Raw genomic sequence first — 17504 nt, 5'->3', positions numbered from 1 at the left:
AGATACTTTTGAAGCTTAAAGAAATTAAACTAATATAAATGATCCACCTAAATGGTACAGATACAACAAATATTAAGCCTGCTCTTTAAGGGAGGATAGTTGGTATAAATTAGAGACACTGGTGGAAACAGACTATCAACATTCTCTGAACCAAAGAGAATGATGGGCTTAATGATTAGAGAAGGAAGAGAAGAATTTATTTTATATCAAGAGAGAAACTAAAAGTAGAATGAATGACGTTCCTTGCCAATATCAGCATTATAAATTTCTTTTTTCCTTTTTCACAGAACACACACAGGATCTGACCAAAACTTCCCACACAATGGCTATTAAGAATCAAATTATGAATTTATGAGGTAGATTCTTTCAAAGCATAGACTAATTAAAGTAATTTGTAAAATAGTAGCGCTAGTGCAAAACGTATGACCTGATGATGGGTGACTTGACTTCTTTACCACATTTGATTCGGTTTTTGATGGGAAAAATTCATATAAAGTAGACAAGGCACTATAAAAGTCATGTTGCTGAGTTCATTGAAAATGATTTACTTAGATCGTCAAGGTCATCCTGATTTTCTCTTTAATATAAAACTCTATAATAAGTTCATAACTGTTTCTTGAATTCTAAAGTTATGTATGGTGGGAAAGTCAGTTGAATATATGGGGTACCACTAAAGTGTTAAAAGTATCCTATGTTCTTAATAGCTCATTATATAACTCATAAGAGATTTGTGGAACGGTTCAGTGTTTTCTACACGAGTGGCATAGAAAAAAAATATAATCAGTGAGGAGGGCATAAAGGATTTGGTCTTAGCCATGTATTCATAATTTGTAATATTAAATTGGAACAGAAGTTGCATAAAATGAAACAGACCTATCCTCACCCGGACACCATTTTATGCCAATATTATTCTCTACCCTTATCCCTTTATCTGAATAAAAAATCTTTTGTGGGTCTGAGGTCGTTGTCTTTTTAAGTGGTTTACTTACATATAGCTGATGTGACATTTGGTTACTTACTAAGATAATATCAATGTTGATTTACCAGTGTCTGCTAAAACTTGTTTTAAATAGAAAATTTTCAACTTCACTTTTGTTCTGGGATAAGTATTTACTGAAGAGATCCAAAGAGTGTGTTATTCAGAAATATGCAGTGCATGGTAACTCTGCCCCTGCCATGTGGATAACAAAATTGAAAGATTTATTGACAAATTTTGTCACTTCAATGTCACTTGTTCATCCATTGTTAGAAAGGTCAATCTGTAGGTACGTTAAATTACACTAGTGTATCCTACCATCTCTTAATTTTAATTGTACTGAGATGGTTGACAAAGAATTGCTAAAAATATTCTGTAGTTGCAACAAGAATTGCTGGAAAATATGAATAGCCTATTTTAACAGATGATGCTTGCAAGCTCCATTCCCAAGGCTATAAAACCTCTCAGGTTCTCCTTAATTGTGACAAATAACTCTACCTCAAAGTTCTCTAGTTATGATGGTGACCAAATATTCTTCAATAAAGATTTAGTGTGTATTCATCAAAAAAAAAAAAAAATTTGTGTGTAAAGGGAGTAGGAAGTAAAGAAAGCACTGATTCTGTTTTTCAAAAACAAAAAGACAATGAACGTACTAGATTCTGATTTTCTATTTTATTGTTGTTATCTAAATTTTAGTTTGAACCAGTAAACAATTCGGTTGGATTAATCAAGCAGCATTGGTTCAACATTTTAGTATCACAAATCTATACCTGATGTTTCAAATTGCAGTCTAATCAGCAACTCTCACTACAAAACATTTGCTACTATTTTCCCCCCATGAAGTTAAGGCCTCACTACTAAACTCATCAAACAGTTGCACTACATTCACATGGCTTTTTGCTCAATATCCAGGAGATGGGCCAGATAGTAGCATAACAATATCAGACATAAGGGACCTAACTAGTGATCAAATCCATTTACATGACTGACTCAAGATCCATGAGATGGATCATATAGCTGCTTATTACTGTTACACTACTGGACCTGACAACTAAACCAAACAAATGTTAGACTACATTACATATAGTTTGAACTCAAAATCCATGAGATGGATACCACAATCCAATGTCAAAAGGGACCCACTAGTCACTACTTAGTGGACTAGATCTGTAAATTTATAGCTCTAATTCCAAAAGATGGACCCAAAAGTAGTAGTTGGAACTCAAAATCCAACAAATGAACTGAGAGCCAAGTATCATATTCAATCAGGCCTTGACTGCTGAACTATTCAAATGCTAAACCACTTTCCAATAGTTGCAAATCCAAAATCCACACCAAATGGAACATTCACATAATGGTGTAAGTTAAGATGAATAAAGACCATGTTGATCAGAGTAATAATATGTTGTGTAGTTCTGGACAATCCCCATGAGAAAGGGCACCAAAACCTATTTCTAAATAATGACAAATCATTGCCATTTCAGTACGTGATAATAAGACCTGTCAAAGCCATTTATTACATCAAACACCATTGGTCTCTGCATACCCAATCAAAGCACATGAAAAACAAAGAAAGATTCACCAACCTCGATTTAACAACCTTTGTAAATTTATTACTAGTGAGAAGTTAGTGTTTTTCCATGTTGTCTATCAAACACAAACTGTTTGTCTCCTAATTGTGGAGACAACAAAGTACAACTTTTCCATCAAAGTCACATATCAATTGTTACAAAATATACCACGATAGAATATACTAAAAAAAAAAAAAAAAACTAAACCTAGTAAATGGGTTATGATGTGAAGAGAAAGAGGACAGAATGATGGCAAAGGACTAGAAGGTTTTAGGATGAAGTCATGTTGTGGTTATTTTGAATAGTTCCTAATGATGAAATACCCACCTTTAGTTTAATTTGTAATTGTGTAGGGTTTGTCTCTATCAGTGTAATGAGTGCAAATAACTGAAATAAATCTTTAAACCCATTCGTTTTAAAAGCCATGTTTGTCTTGTTCCTATTCCTATATTTAATAAGAGATGAGTTTTGTGAAATTAAATATTGCTTATAATTTATTTTCTGTCCTTTATTTTATTTGAAAACAATTTGCACGGTGATTTTAATATATGTCGTGTATACTAAAAATGGGTACACAATGCCAATTTAACATAAGATTTAACCCTTTTTGCGATGATAACTAGCTCATAATCCCTGCCAAAATGATAACACTGTCTTAATGGCACTAGATGTAGTCACAACAACAACAACAACAACAACAACAACAACAATAGGGCTATGGATCCTCAACAAATTAGTTAGGGTCAGCCACGTGTTCTTTTCCTCCATTTTATTCTATTTGGAATCATATTATCTGTTATTTCCTTAATTGATAAAGTCATTTTTTATTACTTCTACTAATTTTCTTTGGGTCTTGATCTACCTTAATTTGCTCCCTGAACTTGGATCATGTCACGCTTTCTTACCGGTGCATTAATCGCTCTCCTTTGAAAATGACCAAACCATCTCAAGCGACTCTCTCTCATCTTTTCACAAATAAGGGCTACCCGTACCCCTATCATTGAGCGGGTTTCCTTAGATGTAGTCAGAATCTTGAGAAACTCCAATTAATCTTCGTTGAATTTTGACTAGATTACCAGTTTTTATCCTCCATAACCAGTGTCAATTCTTCAATTTTCACCAACTAATATGCTTCCATTAGTGTTTGATTAAGTTATTTGCTGGTTGTTTCTTTTAGTTACCATTTATTCTTCCAGTTTTTTCATGGCTTAAATAACTCAAAATGATGTAGAAGCTTAATTGGTCTATGGTTTATCCTAGTGAGTGTAGGTGGTTGAACTTGATTCAACCGTTATCTACTTTTGTCGGTTATCAACGTTGACTGAATCCATTAAGTTGTGGTTTGTGAAAATCCACCATCTTATACATTTAGAGTGTGAGGTGTACATTTCATGTGTTAGGCCTTAGACTCTAGCTTAAACATTTCTGCTTGTGGAACATAAGCTTAAAAGTTGAAATGTCTCATCTTTCTTTTTTTCTTTTGCTTTGTTAATAAAACATGATCTTCTTATGTATATCTAATTGTACAAGTTCTTATAATTATTCCAAACATATTTACCAAAAAATAAAAAATAATTATCCCAAAACATTTCATGTCAAAGACAGTAACTTGCTGTTTAGTATTTAGTGTCTTATTTGCGTATCCTGTTTTTGTTTTCAATTTATTTGGAAATATGTGCGTGTTTCATTTTTGTTGGTTTCATTAATGCAGTCAGTGTGTCTTCTTATTTGAGCTTTTGTTAGAAGCTATTCATATGTTTGTTTCTTGAACATGGAATCTTGTCAATGTTCTGTGATCCTAAATAGAATGCAAGAATATACACTTTATCTTGTCAACGTTGTGAGATCTTTATCTGCCGAGCCTTGTCGTAGTAGCATTTGTTTTAAATGGTACTCATTTTACACTGGGACTGATATCGAGGAGATGTACGGGTTTCCAAGCTGTGGCTTGTATTTCATATAAGTTATCTTCTGTTGTTTTGTAAATGTCTGATTCTGTAATTCTGAATTCCTAATTTTTTTCATTGGAAGTTTAGTTGACTCAGATGGTTCAACAAACAATAGAGTCTAAATTCAGCGAATATGGGATGGGAAACAGTGAAAATGATTTGCCTACTCATGATAAGCAACTGCCGGTTTCTGTAAAGAAGACAGTGTTGAGAGATTTGCAGAATGATAACAGAATTATGGTGCCCAACTCTATTGGAAACTCTCCACTTTTGAAGGATAAAAGTCCAGTTAGTGATGCCACTAAAGCTTCTGGTGCCAAGAGAGCCTCACCAGAACACCCTGTGAGTCCCCCTCACCCCCATTCTCAAAGCAGTAATGGGCATCTTGTTTATGTCCGTAGAAAATCTGAAGCAGAATCAGGCAAGAGTAGCACTTGTGATAGCACAAACATTACTGCTGATTGCCCACAGTCAAGGCAACTTGGTCATCAGGATGAGACCACCCAACCCAACTCCCAGGTGAAGGAGCCAAAAGATTCTTGCTTTCCCGCATTTGCACCTTTTCCAATGGCAGCTTCTATAAGCTCATCTGGAAAACCTTCAGTTCCTCAACTTCTTGGAAAGCCTGGTATAAGGCCAGCACCAGCAGAATCCAATTATCATCCTGTAGCTTCTGCTGGCCCTTCGTTGAGTAATCCAAAGGGATCGAAGAATCTACAGTGGGAAGACCGATTTCACATACTGCAGATGTTATTAAGAAAATTGGACGAAGCAGATCAAGAGAATTATCTCCAGCGTAAGCCCTTCTATGTCAAATAAGTAAACTTAACATGCATTATTTTGCCACTACTTAAAATTCTAACGGTAACCTTTTGGTGTTTGATTTATGTGATTCTGTTAGTTCTTCGCTCGCTCTCTGCCGAAAGCTCTAGCAGACGTGCTGTTGATTTGGAAAAGAGATCGATTCAGCTTTCACTAGAGGAAGGTAATATGAATTGTGGCTTTTCCTGCCTTTTACTTTAAACGGCTTAAATAGAATCTTCCTAAATTGGAAAAAGTATCTTTGGATGATTTATCTTGCATTCAAATTTTATTTTTGGATAGATAATCCGATTATTGTTTTGGATTCGTATTTGATCTCTTGTTTCACTTCTAGTAAGTTGTTCACAAAACTTCTCATTTTGAAACTTTACAATTTACATTTGTGAACTTTGACATGCTTTGATGCCCATTTAAATACCGTGAAAATTCTCCTGCTGCTTCCTTGATCAATACTTGATGATTTGTTAAATGAAGGCATTTGGGGTGCTACCAAAGTTATTGATTTGCAGAATTATCATCTGACTTCTTTTATAATCACTGATAGTTTAGAATCCACTCGAGTTATTTAAGCATCANAAAAGGTAATTTTTTTTTGCATTTCTTTTGTGAGTGTGGGTGGTATCTAGTTATCCATATCACTTATTCTTTGGTATTTTTGTATTTTCTTAGAACAACAACAACAAAGCTATAGTTCCAAAATTGGGATAGGCTATGGATCTCGACAATTAGATTGGGTCACCATATGGTTCTTTTCCTCTATTCTATTTTATTCTAAGTCGCTCTCCGTTATTTCCTAATTTGCATGTCATTTTTTTTTTTTTTTTTTTTTTTGCATTTTCTAAATGAAGTCATTTAAGGCTTTAATCAAACATTGAAGGGTCAAACTTAGGACTATAGGTTTGCAAGGTGATCTGCATTTGGTAATAGGGCAATGTAGAAGCAATTTGAGAGTTAGCTAGCACGTGTTATGGCTGCAACAACAGGCAGGTGGAAGTTCACATCTTTTTTTTTGGTCTTAGAGGTGGAAAACATTTATTGTGGGTATCAAGATTTTATATATATAAAATTTTCTATGTTGGAAATGCCGGAAAGCGTTAATTGAATTACAAAATTCTTTGCGAGATGCACTAATTAGTTACTATTGTGTGCAACCAATGTGTCATAACATGTAGGGTCTGCAGATGTGTGGTTCTTGTAGACCGATGCCTTGGATAATTCTTCTAGTACCAGAAACAGCAAACGCTACTTGTATGTTTTTCCTTATTATTATGTCCAGGCAAAATACATTGGACTTGTTTGGGCTGAAGAATTCATGCCCAGTGAGTTATAAAATTGCAATCAAATTACCCAGCCAGCTTTCTTGTTACAAACAACTCTGTCACCTTTTATTGGTCTTTGAATCTTCCAGAGCCCATCTTAGAAATGAAATCATAAATTCACTTACTTTCTGATTTTATACTTCATACCGTATAATTGTGTGCTAAAAAGCTTAACTTATACTGCTGTCATGTTTAACACCTAAATTTTATTTTTTATTTTTTGAGGTTAACACACTCCCATAATTCATTTTATTTTCAGATAGTTCACTTCAACCATTAGCATCCAATACATACTAAAATTTGTTGGGTTGAAAGAAAAGATCCAAATAATTTTTTATTCTAACCCATATTGGATGAAAAAAAAAAAAAAAAAACACACACACACACACACACACACACACACAAGTGAGAGAATGAGGTTCTAGCTTCTAACACAAAAACACTACAAATTCCACTCAGAAGTCATGATTCATATTTACATCAATGAAATCCTATGAAATAAAACTTTGCTCGAAAGTTTTGTTTGTTACGTCTTTTTTTTTTTTTTTTTTTTTTTTCATTTATATATTTAACTCATTTGACTTATGTATAATTTCTTGAAATTTCATTTTTGTTAAATATTGTTGTACAACACTTTTTCGGATTTATTTATTAATTTCAAGAAATATATTTAAATAAGCTCTCTCAAAAGAGTACTAAGTAATAAACAAATAGATTAATAGTGGATACACTATATTGTAATTTGCAAGTTGTGGTTGTTTTGATTCTAATGGATGCCAGTCATATTAGTTTATATGCATTCTACTTATAATTCATATAATACTATTTTGTGCTTAAAAGCTTAACAAAAAACATTCACATCAAATGTGCTAAAAAATTTAACCACTCAAAAAGTTATTTTATTTTTTTTAACACTTCACAATATACTGTCAATTGTTAGAGAACACAATTTACTATAATTATGTGTTAAAAATTATAAGTTTGACACATTTGATATAGTGAAATTTTAGTGCTGTGGATGCTGAAATAGCATTTTAGCACTTTTGATGTGAATACTCTCACCAAAATATCATGTTTAACACCTAAATGGTTTTTTCTTTTTTCAATAAAATGTTGCTCAAGTAAATATAAGTTCATAACACAAGAGACCAAGCTATTTTTCTTCTTTCCAAAAAAGAGTAACAAACAAGAGAGCTAATTAGTGGAAGCACAAAGCTAGTAGTTTGTGACTCTAGTGGGTATCACAAATTCAGTGAAATTACTTCATCTTAGCCACCTAACTAGGGCCTCATTAAGCTGAAAGTGTTTAATACCAACATGCTAAATATAATTAAGGCAATTAAGTGGAAACAAAGGAGCAGTTAGTTAATCCCCGAAAACCACTGACTAGTAGTAGTACACTAGGAAAATTATTAGGTACTCCTGGAGTACCATAAATGCGTACTCCCTCCTCTCACATAAATGGTGGGTCCCACCATGAATTTAATTAGTGGGACCCACCATTTATGTGAGAAGAGGGAGTACGTATTTATGGTACTCAGGAAGTACCTAATAATTTTTCGTACACTAGTAATAATTAAGTAATAATTATTAAATAGTATAATATAGTGGATGCACTAGATTGTAATTTGCAAGTTGTGTTGTGACTCTAATGGGTGCCAATCATATTAAATCATTTACATTGCTTATAATTCATATAATACTATTTTGTGCTCAAAAACTTAACTACAACATTCACATTGACTTTTAATATCTAAAAGTTACTTTATCCATTTTAACACATAATTTTACAATGCACCCAATATCAAATACTTTATTCTTTTACTACTTTATTTAAATATTCTTTTTTTTATTCTTTCTTTTACCACTTAGGTCCCTCTCTCTAACTTTCATTTAAATAACTTTTTGGTGTTTACCATCTAACTAGCAGTTTACTGTAACCAGGTGTTAAAAAATTATAAGTTTGACACTTTTGATATGGTGGAGTTTTAGTGTTTTGGAGTGCTAAAATAACATTTTAGTTATATTTTAGCACATTTGATGTGAATGCTCTCACCAAATGTCATGTTTAACACCTAAATGAGTATTTTTTTTTTCTTATTTCCCAAAAAAAAAAAGAAAAAAAAAAAAAAACGAGTAATATACAAGAGAGCTAATTATTGGATGCACAAGTAACAAGTGAAAATGTTTAACACCTAAATGGGGTTTTTTTTTTTGTTCAATTAAAATGTTTCTCAAATAATAAACAAGAGATCTAGCTATCTTTCTTCTTTCCCAAAAAAAAAAAGAGTAACAAACAAGAGAGCTAATTAGTGGAAGCACAAAGCTAGTAGTTCATGACTCTAGTGGGTATCACAAATTCAGTGAAATTACTTCATCCTAGCCACCCAACTAGGGCCTCACATTAAGCTGAAAGTGTTTATAATTAAGGCAATTAAGCATAAACAAAGGGAAAACAGTTAGTTAATCCCCGAAAACCACTGATCAGAAGTAGTACACACTAGTAGTTGTAGTAGTGAGAGTGAGAGTAGTGACCACGTTTCAACTTTCAACTCTTCCGTACATATATTCCTTCGGCCCCAAGTATATCCATTCACAAAATCACCATTTCACCCCTCACAAACCTTAAACAACAGGACATCCTAGTAATTTCACACTAACACAATATATAACCACCCCTCGTCACTTCCCAACTGAAAATAACCGCCCATATTCAAAACTCTCTCTCTCTCTGTCTGTCTCTGTCTCTGTCTCTCTCACAAACCCTAGTAACTGTCCATCTTACAAATACAAACCCACCTCCCCTTTTCTCACTTTTTTTTTTTTCCTTCTCCTTTTCTTCTCAGAAACTCCTCTTATATGATGACCACCATTACTGCTACTACCGGCTCCGATCTCCAGTTCTCGCCTTCTCCTCCGTCTCTCGAAGTTGCTGTGGTCCCGAGAAGCCCCGGCAGAAACCCAGAAAGAAGCGTACAAAGCTGATCAGAATTGATGACAAGTCGACGGGTTCGAGCAGTGGTGGCATGGGGAAGCCGAAGTACAGCAAGAAGCCGGACCCGGGTGCGCCGAAGATCACTCGGCCGTGTAGCGAGTGCGGGAAGAAGTTCTGGTCGTGGAAGGCGTTGTTCGGACACATGCGCTGCCACCCGGAGCGGCAATGGCGGGTATTAACCCCCGCCAAATGTCCGGCGACCCGGCTCGCCTTCCGGGCAGCAAGTGGCCGTGCCGCTGGCGGCGGTTATGGCACCGGTGGTGAGTGAAGAGGATCACGAGATTGCTTCGTGTTTGTTAATGCTGGCCAGCGGGGTTGAGAGGGCTAGCGAGAGAAGTATAATTGATCAAGCGGAGTTTGATGGGTTTTTTCGGGAATCTGTGGGGTGCCGGTTCGAGTGTTCGAGTTGTAAGAAGGTGTTTGGGTCGCACCAGGCATTGGGAGGGCACAGGGCTAGTCATAAGAATGTGAAGGGTTGTTTTGCAATAACAAGGAGTTGTGCTAGTGATGGTGATGAGTTTGATAATATTCAAGACCAGCATGGTGATAATAATGAAAGGGACATTGGGGCTGCTTTGGAGGAGGAGAAGATGTTAATGGTTTTGGGTGGGCACAAGTGTAGCATTTGTTTGAGGTTTTTTCAAGTGGTCAAGCTTTGGGTGGACATAAGAGGTGTCACTGGGAGAAAGGAGAAGAAGGGGTTACTACTTGTGGTTTGGACTTGAATATGCCTGCACCGATGGAAGATGGGTCTTCATCTTCTTATACTGCTACTTCAGGATTGACTTTGGATTTAAGGTTGGGAATGTGAAAGAAGTTTTAGATAAATATAAAGCTAGATTCTTTTTTCTTTTTTTTTAGCAATTGGGTTTCTATTTCTGCTTAACTGATAGTTTATCCCCCCCCCCCCCCCAACAAAAAAAAAAAAAAAAAACCTATGCTTATTTTCTTAGCAAATTAAGATTTGTTTATGACATATAGTGGCAGCTTTGGTCATTCACTTGCAAGGACAGCTATTTAAGAACGTTTACACAGGAACAGCTCAAAGCTGTGCTGTATAATGGTATAGAAGTCTTATTTTGATAATACTCAAAAGAATTCCTCAAGACGCTTCTTTCCTATGTGGGCAATGTAACATTTTGGAGTTGGAATTTAAACATGATACGAATTTCTCCAATACATATCCACAAGAAAATCCAGTTATGGCAATAATACCAATATACTTCTAGTTCTCAATTAACCAGTGCATCAACTTGATTTCATAAAGAATAGTCAAATAACTTTCCCTCTTCACACATCTATGACTTTCTTAAAAAAAAAAATAGAAAGGACTGAATACATCTTTGACCCTGAGTTATTCCTCACAGTCAGCTCAAGATAATTGTACCTATAAATAATTAAGATATTGGTAATTACAATTAAAGAAACACACTAACTGGCATATGCTAAGCATGCACTGACCAATATATTATCGTTATTTTTTATTTTTTTCCCAGTGTGAACATTAAGTTCTACATAATAAAGTGAAAATGCAACACAAAAATTTTATTACTCATATCCACAAAATCAATAGCATGAAAGTACTGTAGCACCTGCCAATTGAAACCGTTAAACCCTCCAGTCCACCAATGCATACAATTTTCAAGGAAGCACCAATTGAATGACCAATAAATAAGCCCTATAATTTGCTTCATTCATGCATAATTCACTTTCTTCTTCATCTTTCAGCAAACTCAAGACAACAATGCAGAAACACTTTTCAACACTTGATTAACCAAAAAATTTCCAATTTTGCAACATGGGTTCTACCAAAACCACAAAATAAACAATACCCATTAAAGTAAATTTGAAAAACAAAGTTTCCCACATAGAGATTCACAAGCAATCAAGATTTGAAACCTTTCTCCACCAAAAACACCCAAATATGCATACAACAAAATGAAACAAACAATTCAACGAAGTGAACCTTTAGCAAGAAAAAAAGACTAAGATTCAACTAGTTCTCGAATCAAAGCAGAGAGGGAATAGCATTGTTACCTTAGCTCATTGCAAGCGCTCTCTGTGTGTGAGAGAGAGAGAAACGGGTTTCAAAGCTAAAAGCTTTCGCTCTAATTATATGGGAATTTATAATTTTGCCCCTGGTTTTATACATTTAGAAAATTTGGGATGATCCTAAATTTCTTTAATATTATAAATTGGCCCCCAATATTTGCGTTACATACATTTTAGTCCTGAACTTCTATGAGCATGACAAAGTAGGCCCATGAAAATTTTATACTAGTCATGACCAGTTGAGGAAATGTTATTATACTAAATTTGGGTAAATTATACCTTTTGTCCTTGATTTTGGTCTCTTAAAATTAAAATTCAAAAATGAAACAATTTGGTTCTTCCATTTATTTTTCTGTTTACATGAATTAATGGGATGCTAAAGCATCCCATTTTTTATATAACAAATTTGAACCAAATACAATTTTTAAGGGAGCGAAATCAACCAATTCCGTATTTAAGATACCAAAATTGTAAATAGCCCCATAAATGAAGGGATAAAATTTTTTCTTTTGAAATTTCAAGGAGCAAATATGAATTTTTTAAACTTTGAATACTAAAATTAAACTTATCCCAAATTTCAAGGGTCAGCACTAGAAGTTATCATACAGAATTTTTAAGCATTATGTGATTTATGAAGTTCTAGGTTCAAATCTTCTTTTTTTCTTTCTTTTCTTTTTTTCTTTTTTTTTTTTTTTTTGGGCTGCCAGAATTTGAACAAGTGCAGCAACAACTGACTCAGAACCCAAATATGATGAGGGAAATTATGAGCATGCCTGCCATTCAGAGCTTAATGAACAACCCTGAATTAATGCGCAGCTTGATTATGAGCAATCCTCAGATGCGTGATATCATTGACCGGAATCCAGAGCTTGCTCATGTGCTTAATGACCCCGGTATTCTCCGACAGACTATAGAAGCTGCAAGGAACCCCGAGCTCATGCGTGAGATGATGCGAAACACAGACAGGGCAATGAGCAACATTGAAGCTTCCCCTGAGGGATTTAACATGCTTAGACGCATGTATGAAATGTTCAGGAACCATTTCTGAATGCTACAACAATGGGTGGAACTGCTGGAAATGATTTGGGTTCAAACCCATTTGCAGCACTATTGGGGAACCAAGGTGGGACACAAGTGAGGGACGGGTCAAATAATCCTTCAACTACTGGTTCTGAAACCACTACAGGACTTACTTCTCCAAATACAAACCCACTTCCAAACCCTTGGAACAATACTGGTGGTAAGCTTTACCCTTCTTAACTCTTTCAAAGCACTTATGGTCCAGCTTTGGTATCCACACACACACACACACATGTAATAATGTGTAAAGAAGACATAATTCCCTGAATAACTCTCATGCATGTCTTAACTATCTTGAGTTTTACTGTAGTTGGTATTAGTCTAGATATATAGATTAGCCTCTTGTGATTTTATTAGAATTTGTTAATTTTAAATGCTGCTAATTATATTTCTCATGTCTTTTTATACAAAATGTTAGGAGGTACTCAGACAACAACTACAAGGCCAAATCCTGCTGGGGATGCAAGGGCACCTGGTATTGCTGGTCTTGGAGGGCTTGGTCTCCCCGAGATGGAACAAATGTTTAATGGTATCCCAGATTCTGCCCTACTCAATCAATTTATGCAAAATCCAGCTGTATCACAGATGATGCAAAGCTTGCTCTCCAATCCCCAATACATGAATCAGGTACTACGACTGGGAAAATTACCTTTAGCTCAATAAATTATTTTTTGTGAGTTGGGATCTTTCATGGGTTAAATAATCTCTCTTTTTTAGATTCTCAGTCTCAACCCTCAACTGCGTGGCATGGTTGATACAAATCCTCAATTAAGAGAAATGATGCAAAATCCAGATCTTCTACGTCAGTTAACTAACCCTGAGACAATGCAGGTATGACTTTTTACACATGGTCTCAATTTGTGTGTGGAGAAAGTGACATACATGCTTGAGTGCATGTTCGTTTGAACTAGTTGATATTGACATTGAGTTTCAATTCTTGTCAAGGTGAAAAAATCTTACATTTTACTTTTATAACATGATTTGGCCAGTGAGAATATTGTGGTTGATTGAATTTAGTGATCATGCTTGTAACATTTTTACCAAGAAATTTAATTGTGATTCACACATGCTTGATGTTTCTTTGGCTCCTTTCTCTGTTTCCTCTTGCAGCAAATGCTAGCTTTACAGCAGTCACTTCTGTCTCAGCTCAATCAACGGCAATCAACCCAGTAAGTGTGGATGTGTCTTGCTTGATTAAGATTTGGGATTGGTGCCATTAGTTTGCTTGCTGCTAGGTTGTAATAAGATCATCTAGTTTGTGTGCCGGTGCAATTACCTGATGAGTTGTCAGAGTTGTTTCCTAGGTTGTAATTGCTTGCTAGAAATTGAATGAATCAATATACATGGCAAATGGTTTATGCCCCTTGATAATAAGCCTCTAAATGAGTATTATTTTTTGAATATTTCTTGTGAAAGACAAATTTTGGATATATGGCCATTTTATATTGATCATATTGCCACTACTCTATTTACATCACTATGGACTGATTCAATTTCTCCATGGCTTGTCAAACACACCATTGTTTAAAATACTTGGTGTAAAAGATTCATTATCCTTCAATTTTGATGAATTGTTACTTTTTTTAAATTATGGATTAAAGTGCCAATTTCTCCTTGTCTTGTCAACATATCATCTGTGAAAGAGAAATACACCAAATGGTTTTTAACTTGTGTTCTTCATATTGATTCATTTGCATTTTGTTGACCAGCATTTATAAATTCAATTTGTTGACCCTTAATCATTTGCTGCTTGCTTGCAGGGATCAAGCTCAGACTGGTGGGAATACAGGTAGTTCACAAGACTACGATTTTAGAAATGAATATTCATTATGATTATTCTTTTGTCTTACGTTCCCTTTCAATTAGATTCATTAGATTTGATGTTTGTTCATTACAGGAGCACCTAATGCTGCTGCATTGGAGTTGATGATGAACATGTTTGGTGGTCTTGGAGCTGGCAGCTTGAGTGTTCCAAATAACCCTGATGGTTAGAATTCTTAATTGATATCATTTTCACTTAATCTAGCTGTTAGGTTGCCACTAAATATGTCATTTGTTTTTGTAGTACCTCCGGAAGAACTGTATGCAACTCAGCTTTCACAGCTTCAAGAAATGGGTTTCTTTGATACTCAAGAGAATATCAGGGCACTGCGTGCTACGTCTGGGAATGTCCATGCTGCAGTAGAGCGACTTCTGGGGAATCCCGGGCAATAACTTCCTTAGGGTTTACATTTTTATATTTACTCGGGAATTCTCATTTGGACATGTAAGAATAGTTAAATTTGTACCTGTGTCTTTTAAAGGCATACAATGTGCACAGACGAACATTTCATTTTGGGCGTGTTAATAAGCCAGGACACGCTGTGATAGAGCTTTCAGCTTGTGGGTATAATCACGCGCATTACCCGATTATTTTGGTGCCCTTTCTCTCATGTACATACATATTTTCAATATGTTTGTTTTTTTTTTTTTTTTTTTATGATACTATTCTTATCATATCTGCAATCTTTTGGATTTTATTTGTGTAATGCTCACAAAACCCGATGATCTAGGAAAAAGGAAACAGTTGTTGCAAAGAGATTGCTGTCTCTTTCTATGTCCAACAAAGGTTAAATTTTTTTTTCTCTGCTTGATGTCCCATAAAGGATCAATTATCTCATTGAAATCCATCAATCAATCGGTCATAGGTTTTCTGTTTAAATATGTTGAAAATTTCACTTGGAAACAAGGGGGAGGGGAAAAAGATAAGAGAGTATTTGGTGGAAAACACCGATGGAGAATTTTAGCTCCTAATAGGAAATCATTATTAATCCAATCAATGGAATTTTAAGTCAACCTAATGTCTTGCTTCGGTGTAAATTTACGATTATCATGAGAAAAGTATTTATTGAGGAGGGTAAGAAGATTGTGCGGAATGACTGAGACTATTAGGTTAAAACAGTTGAGTGAGGCATGATAATTGAGGCAGGAGACAGATTCTAGCTTGATTGGAACACCAATTTCAAAATGACACTTGTCTAAGAATAGGTGAACTAAACTTGAGTTGGTCTCATTTGATTGGCCTTATCTTGTTGTGCTTAGCACATGTTTGCCAATTTGGAATGTTTTGCCCTAATGAGACCATAATTGGCTCTACTTATAAGTAGATATTTCCAAGAAATAAGGATGTTTTCTTCATGGATCTGGTGTATTAGGTCAAATCTTCCTAGTCAAGATCTTTACGATTTTCCTAATTTTATGAAACCCTGTCCTTTTATGTGTCTTGATTTCAACCCAAGATCAGTCTGGCATGCAAAGTCAGTACTTGTCTTTCCTAAGGTGTTAAGAGACTCAAATCGCCTTGGTCAAATTCAGTTAGTACTTCTAAAATGTGAATTCCTAATCACTAATATATAGGTGATAGCAGGATGAATTTTTCCTTACTAGTGTTAAGCCTAATGAGGGATCAAGACTGGTCTATGCCACCTAGGCTAAGGCCTCAGGGTATCAGATCTTACCATTAAATTGTATTCAGCAACAAAACGCACTAAACCTTTGGCGCCATTAGCATTGTTCAAGTAAGGCTGTGGAAATGTCTGCCATTCTATCAACCTCTCTTGCCCCTCTCGCTAAGATCAACAATCCATGTTAAGTGGCATAAGTCACCTAACGGGTTGGTTCAAATTAAATACTGAGGGATCTTTTGTGGGAAACAAGGCCTTGCTAGTAGTGGGGGGATTATTTGTGATAACAATGGCAATTGTGTAAAGGGCTTTTCAAGGTCCATTGGCAGAGCAAACTAGAATGCTTGCCTAAATTTGGGCCTTAAGAGATGGCCTTGGTCAGGCTAGAGAACTAGGAATTACCCATCTTTTGAGAAATTGGATGCACAAGAGCTTGTTTTGCTTTAAAAAAATGAGCACTCAACTAATATACTGATTTAGAGTAATATACATATTGCAGGAATATCAACCAAGCTTTCCATAGCTGTGAAGTCAATATCTTTAGAGAATCCAACAAGTGTGCTAATGCTTTTGCCAAGAGAGGGTGTTCTCAAATGAATTGACTTTATTTTGTTTTGTTTGAGGATCCTCCTAATGCTATATATATATATATATATATATTTTTTTTTTTTTTTTAGAACTTGATGAATTTGGGACTCTCCCGTGACAAATTAGCAATGGAGGAATTTGGAAAGTAATAATAATAATAATAATAATAAAACATGGATGGATATCAAATTTTCTAGTCCACAAATTTCAAAGGTGAGTTTAGGATTTCATCCACTACAAGTAAAAATTATGGAGAGAGAGAGAGTCCAAAATTATCTTTCCATATTTGGCATTTCATACTGCCATATTTGAAGTTAAAAGACCTGCATAGATTCGAACAAAACAACAAAATGTGTTGCTTTATATCTTTTATTTTTTAAATTCTATTATTTTAATTGTAATTGTATACATGGGAGAATATTGAGGGAATTCCAATTACTACAAATATTATATGGCAGTTAATGATCATACCTTTCAAGTTTTAGTACAATACATGTGGTTTTCCATTTTTTTTTTTGAGAAATAATTACAATATGCTGCTAATCCCGCAGCTCGAACCATTTCCTTCCTAAACCTCCAAGCACTTTGTACATGGAGATGTGCCAATTTAGCTACAAGGCCTTTGGCGTGGTTTCCATCTTTTATCTTATACATACTAGATTAAATTTCTATAAACACTTTGTTTCTCAACAAAAAAAAAAAAAAAAAA

At 34.9% G+C, this 17504-nt stretch overlaps 3 protein-coding genes across 3 annotated transcripts; all 3 read left to right on the top strand.

The window, feature by feature from the left end:
* Positions 1 to 4548: 4548 nt before the first annotated feature.
* Positions 4549 to 5534, top strand: LOC112012862 (uncharacterized). Its single transcript, XM_065781687.1, has 2 exons — positions 4549 to 5292; positions 5398 to 5534. The coding sequence occupies exons 1-2, from the start codon at positions 4593 to 4595 to the stop codon at positions 5517 to 5519; spliced, it is 822 nt and encodes a 273-aa protein (XP_065637759.1). The 5' UTR covers positions 4549 to 4592; the 3' UTR covers positions 5520 to 5534.
* A 4048-nt stretch (positions 5535 to 9582) lies between these two features.
* On the top strand, positions 9583 to 10524 carry LOC112012858 (zinc finger protein ZAT3). The gene is given in 3 exon segments (XM_024045234.2): positions 9583 to 9809; positions 9811 to 10265; positions 10268 to 10524. Coding segments are annotated over 3 exon segments (777 nt in total). The 5' UTR covers positions 9583 to 9663; the 3' UTR covers positions 10444 to 10524.
* A 682-nt stretch (positions 10525 to 11206) lies between these two features.
* On the top strand, positions 11207 to 15176 carry LOC112012853 (ubiquitin domain-containing protein DSK2a). Its single transcript, XM_065781670.1, is given in 9 exon segments — positions 11207 to 11212; positions 12328 to 12709; positions 12712 to 12924; positions 13183 to 13391; positions 13482 to 13595; positions 13875 to 13933; positions 14525 to 14553; positions 14662 to 14751; positions 14830 to 15176. Coding segments are annotated over 9 exon segments (1251 nt in total). The 3' UTR covers positions 14979 to 15176.
* The last annotated feature ends 2328 nt before the right edge of the window (positions 15177 to 17504 follow it).

This window comes from Quercus suber, unplaced genomic scaffold (assembly GCF_002906115.3).
Source record: "Quercus suber isolate HL8 unplaced genomic scaffold, Cork oak 2.0 scaffold_275, whole genome shotgun sequence".
Classification (NCBI taxonomy): domain Eukaryota; kingdom Viridiplantae; phylum Streptophyta; class Magnoliopsida; order Fagales; family Fagaceae; genus Quercus; species Quercus suber.
The sequence above is the reverse complement of the archived record's forward strand: the minus strand, read 5'-3'. Positions and strand labels throughout refer to the sequence as shown.